A 12360-nucleotide genomic window follows, 5' to 3' on the forward strand; every position below is an offset into this window, starting at 1 on the left:
AAGGAAGTGTATTCTACAAAGTAAAACAGCAACAACCACCACCACAACAAAACAAACCCCCAAAACCGGGAGTGGGTATGGGAAAGTGGAATTCCTAGTACCAGAAACTTTCCCAAGTATTGGTTTCAAGTGGAGGAAAACCTGGAAGTGTTCTCGATTTTACAGGGCGAGGGCAGGCTGCTGAGATGGCGGGTTGCAGAGATGTGTGGGATTCCCGGGGGTGCCAACACAGTCCGACCCCAATTCCCCGCAGAGGTCCCACTGTCCCCAACGGTTCCCGCCCCCGCCTCCTCTGGGAAGCTAAAGTCCGGACAGGCGGGCGGGCGCTCGCCCGCCGGCGTCGCGCTGACGTCACGCGCGCGCTGACGTCGCCGGCGGCCGCGGCCTCTGAAGCGGGTTGGGGCGCGGGGGGCGCCGAGTTTGACTAGTTTGGGGGCCGATCCGCGCCTGACGCTGCACCCGCCGCGCCCCGCGAGCCGCGCCTCGACCGGACCCAGCGCGTCCCTCCCGTTCCCGTGGGGCCCCGCGCTGGCGGCTGGGCGGCGCTCGGCGAAAGTTGGTCCCTCACGGGCGGGCGAGCGGTCGCGGCCATGGAGCCCCGCTGCATGGAGTACTTCAGCGCCCAGGTGCAGCAGAAGGACGTCGGCGGCCGCCTGCAGGTCGGCCAGGAGCTGCTGCTCTACCTCGGCGTCCCCGGCGCCATCCCAGACCTGGAGGAGGACCTGGGCTGTCTGGGCAAGACGGTCGACACTCTCACCGGCTGGGTGGGTTCGAGCAACTATCGGGTAAGCGGCGGCGGCGCGGCCTGGCCGGGCACGCCCTCCCCCGTCGGCCCTTTAATCACGGATGTGCGAGGCCGGCCGGGCGAGCCCCCGGGGGGGCGCCGGACACCTCGGAACCGCCTCGCGGACTCGGGGTCCCCCGACGCGCCCCCACCGGGGAGCCTGCCTCTCCGAACTCGAGCCGGAGACCGATTTCCCACCACGACCAACTTTTTTCACAATTGTGAACAGTGACAAATTCAGTGATTCCGTGACACCGCACCGTGCGGAGTTCCTTGCCAGTAGGATATAATGTTTCATCACGTATTTTAAAAAATCAGTGATCATTTACATGCATAAAAGGTTCGAAGACGTTTTACATTTGTACGTACCTATGTAAACACTACCCAGACCAAGACGTAGGACATGAGGATACAAATTTTAAGTTGAAAGATGTCAAGTTAATCCCTGTTCATTAGTGATTTTTATCCTACTTAATCGCCTGTTTCTCTTTTTCTTATATAGTTTGTGTGTGTGTGTGTGTGTCTGGAAGGTTGTGCTTTTCGTGTCTGACGCATCTTTAGAGCTTAATAGCGTGCCTGATTAAGTTTACCGTTAAATCTAATGAAAAGATGCTGACCTCATGGCATTATTTATTTGCTTTTCGTTATGGCCGACGGAAGGCAGTTGAATGCTGTCATTTTGTTTTGCCGCAGTTGAGGACTGACTCGGATTTGAAACCGTGCCGTAGCAGGTTAGCTGATGCTGACAAAAAATAAAAGGATGAGGTACAAGAAGGAATGAGTGTTTCTGAAGAGCCGGTAGTAGGCAGGTTGTAATGTAGCCAAGTTGGGAGACCAGGTAAATATTCTGTAATCAGCCTGAACTGTGGTTTTTGGCAGTAACTTTTCTTTCTAGTCTTCTGGTGGCAGTGTTGCTTTAAAATGTTGGCCCAAACGTCCTGTGAAGTGATTCTTCTTAGTAATGGATACTTATAACCCAGCGAATAGGCTGTACTTTAAAAGCATTATCATCATGGAGAAGAAAAGCAAACTCTAAAATTATTATGCAGATTTAATGGTGACACTTATATGAGTTTTGGAAGGGTTTGACTTTTTACAAGAATAATATTTTGAGAATTAACCACCTCAGTGCTCCATCATATACTATCTCTTTATTATTTTTAAAAACTTTGAGAAAAGTTAATATTTAAGAATATGTCATTACTGTTTAGGGGATTAGTCTTATTTCTTTGGAAGAAACATGCTAAATTTACTTACACTGTAAGAAGAGCATACACACTCAAGATAGTTGATTTTGTGTTACAGCCTAGGCTGCTGTAGAAAGTCGGCTCTTTGGTAATGCTTGCTATCCTTCCCAAGTGAAGGTTGATGTGTCATCTCTACGCTGGCTGTGGTTGAACTGGCTTTGGGCCATTTCACTCCTCAGTGTACCATCAGTGAATGGCAGTTAAGCAGCCCCATCTCTTGAAACATATTTTTGGCTTCTGTGATACCACAATATCCTGTTTTTTCTTTTTTGTCTCTAAGCGCTACTTCTACTCAGTGTTATGTTTTTCCTTTAACTGATCCTTAAGAGTTAGAATCCTTCAGGGATCTGACTTAAGTTCTTATCTCTTTACTACACATTCTCTCCATGCTCCTCAGTAGATACTGTAGCCTGAGACAATTTCAGAAATCCGAAGAGAACTCCCACATCCTCACCTACATACTTCCTTGTAGCTGTGCCCATATAACTCTTGTCTTCTCTGTTACAGTGAACAAATTATCTATCTTTCCCACTTCTACCAATCCCCCCACAGGGGTATGAAGTCATGTGTATCCCTTGCCCTCTTGCCTTCTCAAGGACATTAATCCATTAATTCTGATCTCTCCTTGAATCATTAGTTCCCTCCTTTCTACTGAATTCTGTAGTATAAGAGCTTTTCTGACTTTGTTAGGGAGAGGGCATTCTATTTAGTTTATTTGGGATTTATAAACTAAGTTACCAAGCTAGGTCATCATTTTTTACTCAAGATACAATGAATATTTAAATCTTTTGAAAAAAGTGTATCATGGAATTTTTGAACATACATACAAATAGAAATGTACTTATATTTCAAGTTATGCTGAACAAAATATAGTTTTTCTTTGGATTTGATAGTACTTCAGAATTTGAGTTTCTTAATAACAGTGAATTTGAGTGACTATACTTATATGCTGGGTATTATTCCAGATATTGAAGACCCAGCTGTGAACAAGACTAGAAAGACTTATTCATTCAGCTTCATTTGGATATTAATTGAGGACCTACCATGTACAGACAATATTCTGGGTACTTGGGATACAATAGTGAAAAAAAGACAGAAATCCTTGCTTAGATTCTCGTGGGGGCAGAGGAATAAACAAGATAAAATAACTAAAATCTGTAGTATGTTAGATGGTGGTAAATGCTTTGGAGAAAAGCAGCGAGGGGAATAGGAGTGTTGGGCAGGATGCAGATGTTGGAATTTTAAATAGTTGGTCATTGAAGACCTCACTGAGGAGTGATTTAAAGGAGGGAAGAGTGAGATCACTGCTGTCTTGGAGACAGATAGGTATAAAAATTGAATAGTTTCAAGTAACAAGTGTTTGTAAATCAACTAATGTGAAAGAATGAGGGGAAGATGAGACTATTTTGGAAGTAAAGGAAGTGAGGTGAAATTTGACTACAGACAGGAAAGAAATATAGGAATGAAGAATGCCTTTAGGGAGAGGAAACTGCAAATGCAGAGAACCTAGTTCTGTTGAAGAACATAAAGAAGGCCAACATGGCTAGAGTTTACAAGTGAGTGAGGTGTTCAGAAAGGTGAAGTTGAGGAGGCAGGTAGAAAGAGCTTTGTAGGTTTATTCTAAATTGGAGGTTTTTATGTAGAGGGTTGGCTGCTTTGTGGGCAGTGGACAGTAAAGCAGCAAAAGAAGAAGGAGAGCGATGGTGGCTAAGGCTTGTTTGGTAGCAGTGGCAGTACTGAGAAGTGGAAGATTTGGTATGTGACTTGGTGGTAAAGCCAATAGCACCTCCTCGTGCATTGAATATGAGCATTGAGAGAGAGCAGTTAGGTGTAGTTGCATTGCTTGAGCACCAGTAGAGGGTAGTATTTACTGAAATGGGGAAGACTGAGAAAACAAGTTGGGTGAAGGAAGTAAAAAGTTAGGTTTGAGAAGGTTGTTTGACATCCAAGTTGAGATGTTAAATGGATGGTTGGGGTCTTCATCCCAGTGGAGAGATCATACTTGAAGATTAAAAATGTGGGAAGGGCTTCCCTGGTGGCACAGTGGTTGAGAGTCTGCCTGCCGATGCAGGGGTGCAGGGGACTCGGGTTCATGCCCCGGTCCGGGAAGATCCCACATGCCGCGGAGCGGCTGGGCCCGTGAGCCATGGCCGCTGAGCCTGCGCGTCCAGAGCCTGTGCTGAGCAACGGGAGAGGCCACAACAGTGAGAGGCCCGCGTACCGCAAAAAAAAAAAAAAAAAAAAGTGGGAATAGGTATGTATATTATATAAAATACAAATACATATGCTCTGGTGTTTGACTTTGGTAAGGGTAGTCCTGTGATTTCATGAGTTCCCAAACTTTAAAATGGTACTACAGCAATAAAGTGTCCCTTATAAAATGCAGTTAAATATGATACCCACCATTTAAAGAGTCCTTAGTGAGTATCAGGCATTGTCTCAAGTGTTTTATTTCCATTATCTCATTTTAATCTTTATGGTGGCCTTAGAAAGTCAGTACTATTTCCTTATTTTGTAGAAAAGAAGATAAAAGTATCTTGGCGTAGGTCCTAGACCTGGTATATTGGTGGAGTACTTAAACCAAGGGAGATCAGGATTTTCCTTTCCTTTTCTGTACTTTTGTAAACCACTTCAATATCCTATCATTTGTCAGCTCTACTCTCACTTTTTTATTTTATCTATCTGCAACTATAACAAGTTGACCCTAAAAATGGAGAAAACAGTAAGTACCATTTATATAACTAGTGCTGGGCTAGTAATGTGCTAGGATTTCAAGTCTTGTAATCCAAAATCACAGCCCTTTTGCCATTTGAAGGATGATACTTTTCAATGTTAGCATCACCTTGATTGTATATCTTATAAACCATCAATTTCTTACAATATACTATTTTTTAGTTTGAAGTCTATCTATATATGGATGTTGTCTCTTCCTTTTACCTGCCATATAGGAAGAACATCCAGGTTGTTTTTAACTTTTTCCTGTTCACATTGTCCTTTTGCATTGTCACCTTGTACATGTGCATGAGAGTTTCTGTAGGGTGGTGATTCTGAACCCTGTCAGATTCAGTGCCGCCTTTTAATGCCCCCTTTACAATCCTGAAATAAAATTTATAGATAATACTCAATACACATCATTTAAAAAAATCCCAGTAATGACCTAACTGTACTATAAAGGAAAATTACACATAATTTATAATGAGATAAAATGTTTCAATATGTAAATGTGCCAGCCTGACTACCCAGGAAGACATAATGCTAGTCAGATGGCTGCATCAGTACATATTGCTATAAATGCCAATTCAGACTACTACAGGTATGTGGTTGCTCGTTATTCAGACTTCACCAGCAGCATTACTGTTGGTGGTTGTGATATTCTCTGACTATAAATTCTGAATCTTATTTCTTTGACTATACCATCTTAAAGAGATTGACCACCCCATGTGACATCCAATTCACTTAAGTTTTAACTGTCCCATTATCCCTCTTGTCTGAGTTTAAATATCCTAGTCAGTCAATCACACCCTTACACTCATTTTTTTTTTTTTTTTTTTTTTTGCGGTACGCGGGCCTCTCACTGTTGTGGCCTCTCCCGTTGCGGGGCACAGGCTCTGGACGCGTAGGCTCAGCGGCCATGGCAAACGGGCCTAGCCGCTCCGCGGCATGTGGGATCCTCCCGGACCGGGGCACAAACCCGTATCCCCTGCATCGGCAGGTGGACTCTCAACCACTGTGCCACCAGGGAAGCCCACATTCATTTTTAATTCTCTTCTCCCTCCTCACTTTTCCTTTGTGGTTCTCATTTGATAAAATGTAATCCTAGTTAATTGAACTCTACCTACCCTGCACCTGAACCAGTGCAACTGAAGGTGGATGAAGAAAAACACAAAACCTCTAACTGATTTCATTTTAAATTCCTGACTTCAAGTGGGTCCTCTTTGGAGCCTGGCAATCTTCCTATATTTTCTTGGTTCATTCATTCTTTCATCTGTTCCCCTCCCCTCAGACCTATCAATAGTTCTGCTTCCATCATCAGTTTCAGCTGATGGCCTTGCTGCCTACTTCACTGAGAAAATTGAAGGAACTAGAATTTATTAAGATTCCCACTACTGTACTTACCCACCTTCCAGCACTTATACCCATGGCAGGCTCTCAGTATTTGTAGAATCAGTGAAAGTGTGTGAAAGCACACTTGATTTATCTGCTGGCTGCATTCCTGGAAACCTCATATAGTAAAACTGTGTACACACACACAAAAGTGTTAGCCTCTGATAACTTCAAACAGGGCTTTTATTTACTTAAATGACTGGCAGCAGGGCTACCAAGTATGGCCATGTACCTTTGGGATGCAGAGCTGCAGGGAAGAATATTGTGTGTCTCCAATAATTGTTCTTGGTTATGTGTCTAGCAGTGGAAATATTGGGTTATACTTCCTGTCTTGTCCCCCTTGCTCTACCTAGAATTTATCAGTATCTTTAAGTTATTTATTTCCCTCCTTTTTTGAGGGAAATAGTTTTTTAATATATTTATATAAAAGCCTGATATTTCTCTTCAGGTTTTCAAAATTTGTAAGCCATCATGTTTTACTTATTTGATCTGTGCATACATGTTCACTTGCCAATTATTCTATCCCATTCTTTTACTCATTTTCTTAGATGCTGAGTTAATTTGTGTGGGGGAAAAAAAGTCCTATACACCTACAGTATTTCCTAATGAGAGAAGGAGCATTACAGAAGTAAGCTTGTTATGAATAATACATGCCTTTTCTCTGTTGCACCTATGGTGGAAAAAATCCATGACTGTGACTTAAGCTTATGTCCTACCTAGATTTCAAGAACTCTTGTTGTCAGGCTTTCTGACTTTTACATGGAAAGTTCTTAGTTGTGATTTTTTTTTTTTTTTTTTTTTTTTTGGCCGTACTGAGCGGCATTCAGGATCTTAGTTCTCCCACCAGGGATCAAATCCTCGCCCCCTGCAGTGGAAGCGCGGATTCTTAACCACTGGACCGCCAAGGATTTCCCAGTTGTGATTCTTAAATTGGGGGTAATTACTGTCGCATGCAATTACTTAGCTCTATTGTTGGTTGACAACATTTCTGATTTAAATCATTTTGAAGATTAAACATTATATTGAATTAAAACTCTGTCGCCAAGATGCCAACTTGCGTGTGAGTTTATTGATGTCACATTACTCAAAGATGTTCAACCACTTGTGATTCAGAGGTAAAAAGGGAGTGAGAGAGAGAGAGAAACAAAGAATAGGAAAATGACCCTAAGGGTTCTGGGACTTCTTGGGATTAATAAAATTTCATAATTTTTTTTTTTGGCCATGCCATGCCGCTTGCAGGATCTTAGTTCCCTGACCAGGGATTGAATCCAGGCCTTGGCAGTGAAAGTCCCAAGTCCTAATCACTGGACCACCAGGGAATTCCCCATACATTTTTTAAAATTTCAGTTTTGTGGCTTAAAAACACCGTAAAATTTAAGCTTGGTTGTAGCCCAAAGTTTGCTTTTTGGGGTTTCTGTTTTTCTACCTGTTAAAAGGTATGTTATTTGTGCTTTTATGTACATATATATATATATATATACACACACACACACACATACATATATATACACATACATACATTTATATATAAAATTTGGCTGCACCATGAGGCTTACAGGATCTTAGTTCCCCCACCAGGGATCAAACCTGGGCCCTGGCACTGAAAGCGCCGAGTCCTAACCCCTGCACCACCAGGGAATTCCCATATATTATATATTTTAAATATTTTATTGTTGTATATTTTATATAATATGTTTTATATTTTTGCTTTTATATTTTATATATACATGTTAGAAAGTACATTATTTTTGCTTTTTTTTTAAAGGATCTGAATGGAGGCATTTGAGTTCCTAAGAAATTGGTGAGGAGCAAATTGGAATACTGCTCTAGTTGTTTTTTCTTCTTTTTTTCAGGGTTTTAATATTCTACTGAAAGGATCCTTAGCCAAGATGCAGGCTAAGTTGAAAGATGTCTAAATGGAAATTCAAGAAAGTTATTTGTAGCTCCATGGTAAATCTTGATGTTTGCTGTGTCATATTCACTCACCAGATTCTTTAGGAATGTGTTGGCTATTATTGGATCTTTATTTACTATCCCATGCGAATTTTAGAACAAGCTAGTCAAGATTGCACCAAAAATTGTGGCTTTTTATTGGGATTACATTGGATGTCATCTTTTGGGGGGAAGACTTTATATCTTTATAATATTGAATTTGTCATAAATTGCAAATATAGTGTTTCATCAGTTAAGTCTTTCTATTAATGTCTCAAAGATATCAATAAGTGCTCTTTAAAAAAAATAGCATAACCTCAATACTATTATTATACATAAAAAATTCCTTGATATCAAATATCTTGGGTTTAAATTTCCAGTTTTTAAAAATGTAGTACAAATTTTTTAATTAGTTGTTCTAAGAAAAATCAGGATCTGAATAAGGTTCACATGTTGTGATTCATTAATATATTTGTTTTCTATTGCTGCTGTAACAAGTTACCACACACTTTGTATCTTAAAACAAAGTACATTTATTTTCTTACAGTTCTGGAGGTCAGAAGTCAGAAATGGGTTTTATTGGTATAAAATCAAGGTTTCAGCAGGATTGTATTCCTTCTGGAGACCTTAGAGAATTTTCCAGCTTCTAGAAACTGCCTACATTTCTTGGCTTATGGCCTTTTCTTCCATCTTCAAAGCCCTCAGTATCTCATCCTCCGATCTTTCTTTCTGACCACTGCTTCTGTCATCACATTTCCTCTGACTCTGACTGACTTTCCACCCTGTCTCTTATAAGGACTCTTGGGCCCAGGATAATCCCAGGGTAATTTCCCCATCTTAAGATCCTTAACCACATCTTTAAAGTTTTTTTTACCATGTAGTTAATCTTTTCACAGGTCTGGGGATTAGGATGTGAACACATTTGGGAGGCCATTATTCTGCTTACCTCAGTTAACATGTTTATTTGTTTATTTATTTATTTAGGTTGGGTTGGGTCTTCGTTGCTGCACGTGGGCTTTCTCTAGTTGCAGCGAGCAGGAGCTACTCTTCATTGCGGTGTGCAGGCTTCTCACTGTGGTGACTTCTCTTGTTGCGGAGCATGGGCTGTAGGTGCGCGGGCTTCAGTAACCGTGGCATGCGGACTCAGTAGTTATAGCTCATGGGCTTAGTTGCTCCGCGGCATGTGGACTCTTCCTGGACCAGAGATCAAACCTGTGTCCCCTGCATTGGCAGGTGGGTTCTTAACCACTGCACCACCAGGGAAGTCCTAACATGTTTAGTAAGTCTCTTAATCTGCTTCTGCCTCAGTGCCTTTTAAAAAAAATTCTTGGCTTTTGTTTGTGGTAGAGTTTCCCACAGTCTGGATTTTGCTGATTTCATTCCTATGATGTTTTCTCTGTATTTCCTATAAATTGGTAGTTGGATCTAAAGTTTGATCAGAATCAGTTTTTTTTTTTTTTTTTTTTTTTTAGCAAGACTACTTCATAAGTAGTGCTCTTCTTCCACCAGCTGGCATATAACATTAGGAAGGCACGTAAGGTCTTGTTCTGTGATGGTAGCAGCCATTAATGTTCAGTGTTTAGATCTCTTATTCATTAGGGTTTGCAAAATGATATTCTAATTATGTCATTCCTTCATTCATTAGCTGGAATACTTATATAAAGAGAAACTTACACTGTTTACTAGTACTTGGTTACCCAGTGGTATAGTTTATATATAAACTATATAGTTTGTATGATTCTTTATTTACTAATTGTCAAAATAATGAGGTAAAAATAACTAGTATCCTCCAGCGTTGACCAGATAGTTTTTGTTATCATTATGAACTCTTGCATTTAACTATATCTAATGCATTTCAAGACAGTACTGTTATTATCCTCCCCCCTTTTTTTTTAATGTTCAGGCTGGTTTCTTTGGTGTTTTTTTGGCCACGCTGCACAGCATGTGGGATCTTAGTTCCCCAACCAGGGATCGAACTCGAGCCCCCCTGTATTGGAAGGGCAGGGTCTTAACCACTGGACTGCCAGAGAAGTCCCCAGTTATTATCCTTATTAATATCCAAGCTGTTCTATCACATGACCCTAATAATCTTTGATAGAGTCTTTGCTATCTGGTATAATGAGATCATATTTTCTGATCCTGCCCTGGAATCAGCCACTTCTCCAAGAAGCTTTGGTTCCTTTTTGTGGGAAATGGTATGTGGAAACTACAGTGTGGGTGCTAATGGAACTTATTGTTACTCATCTGATCATTGTTTCCAGATTTTTTTCAATGCATAGGGTTAGGTTTAATTTAAAGAAAAATATATCATGAGTTCATACTGATATTCTAATTCAGATTCAGGACTGCTGTTTTTACTATTATATATCTTCCATCTATATCTCCTTCTATCAACAGAATTTCTCAAAACATTGACAGTTTCTTCTTTGCAGTTTCGTTTTTGTCCTTAGGGTATATCCCACTGGAGAGATAATAGTCAAATTGCTGTTTTTTGTTTTTTGGTTTTTTTTGCGGTACGCGGGCCTCTCACTGCTGTGGCCTCTCCCGTTGCGGAGCACAGGCTCCGGACGCGCAGGCTCAGCGGCCATGGCTCACGGGCCCAGCCGCTTCGCAGCATGTGGGATCTTCCCGGACCGTGGCACAACCCCGTGTCCCCTGCATTGGCAGGCGGACTCTCAACCACTGCACCACCAGGGAAACCCAAATTGCTGTATTTTAAAGTCACTTGGAATAGTCTTCTGTGTGGTTATGCTACTAATGGAGTATACATTTAGGTTTACTTATTTTATTTGATTTTCAATGAAATTAGTTATTGCTACAAAGAAGGTATATTCAAAATAGTCTGGTTCCTTTCTCTGTTCCTTATAGCCTATTGCCAACCATAAAATTTTTTTTCTGATTATCTTTCCATTGTTGTTTTATATATATATATATATATATATTTTTTTTTTTTTTTTTCGTGGTATGCGGGCCTGGCCTCTCACTGCTGTGGCCTCTCCCGTTGCGGAGCACAGGCTCCGGACGCGCAGGCCCAGCGGCCATGGCCCACGGGCCCAGCCGCTCCGCGGCATGCGGGATCCTCCCAGACCGGGGCACGAACCCGGTTCCCCTGCATCGGCAGGCGGACGCGCAACCACTGCGCCACCACGGAAGCCCCTTCATTGTTGTTATATTTTAAATAAACATTTATAACTAAATCTATTTGTAGTCCCCTTTTTAAAATATACACGTGCATTTCTCCAACTTGCTTTTTTCACTTAATATATCTTGGAGAGCATTGCATAGCAGAAGTAGGGTAGCCCTCATTTTTATTTTTAAAGTGTCATAGTACTCTCTAGTGTGGATGTACCATAATTTTTTGAATCTGTCCCATACCACTAATGAATGTTTGGATAGTTTCCAGTCTCTTACAATAATCTTTGTGTGTCTTCTCATAATTTTGCTGGTATATCTTCAGGGTAGATTCCTAAGTCAGATCTTACTAAGAGTTCATGTTTTTCCTGTTGATTTGAGATACTGCTTTTATCATCTATTAAATTTTGTGTATGAGCGTGTCTGTTGGTGCACTTTCAGTTAATTTTTAAAGTAGCTTTATCGATATAATTCACATATTGTACAGTTCACTCATTTGAAGTGTACAGCTCATTTTTTTAAGTATATTTGTAGGTATGCATGACAGCACAGTCGATTTTAGAACATTTTCATCACCTCAAAAAGAACCCTGATGGCATTTTTCACAGAACTAGAACAAAAAATTTCACAATTTGTATGGAAACACAAAAGACCCCGAATAGCCAAAGCAATCTTGAGAAAGAACAGTGGAGCTGGAGGAATCAGGCTCCCTGACTTCAGACTGTACTACAAAGCCACAGTAATCAAGACAGTATGGTACTGGCACAAAAACAGAACTGTAGCTCAGTGGACAGGATAGAAAGCCCAGAGATAAACCCACACACATATGGTCACCTTATCTTGGATAAAGGAGGCAAGAATATACAATGGAGAAAAGACAGCCTCTTCAATAAGTGGTGCTGGGAAAACTGGACAGCTACATGTAAAAGTGAAATTAGAACACTTCCTAACACCATACACAGAAATAAACTCAAAATGGATTAAAGACCTAAATGTAAGGCCAGGCGCTATAAAACTCTTAGAGAAAAATATAGGCAGAATACTCTAGGACATGCATCACAGCAGGATCCTTTTTGACCCACCTCCTAGAGAAATGGAAATAAAAACAAAAATAAACAAATTGGACCTAATGAAACTTCAAAGCTTTTGCACAGCCAAGGA

At 41.0% G+C, this 12360-nt stretch overlaps 1 protein-coding gene across 14 annotated transcripts in view; it reads left to right on the forward strand.

Annotated features, from left to right (window-relative positions):
• Positions 1–415: 415 nt before the first annotated feature.
• Positions 416–12360, forward strand: part of CLASP2 (cytoplasmic linker associated protein 2) — a 180249-nt gene continuing 168304 nt past the window's right edge. For 3 of the 14 annotated variants that reach the window (XM_055079803.1, XM_055079796.1, XM_055079806.1), the window contains exon 1: positions 420–785. In XM_055079803.1, coding sequence (XP_054935778.1) covers positions 591–785 — 195 coding nt within the window. In that variant the 5' untranslated portion in view covers positions 420–590. Of the gene's footprint in view, positions 786–12360 lie in introns of all 14 variants that reach the window. The other 11 variants (XM_055079800.1, XM_007125237.4, XM_055079799.1 and 8 more) reach the window with 6 other exon arrangements.

The sequence above is a fragment of the Physeter macrocephalus genome, chromosome 18 (genome assembly GCF_002837175.3).
Source record: "Physeter macrocephalus isolate SW-GA chromosome 18, ASM283717v5, whole genome shotgun sequence".
Classification (NCBI taxonomy): Eukaryota; Metazoa; Chordata; class Mammalia; order Artiodactyla; family Physeteridae; genus Physeter; species Physeter macrocephalus.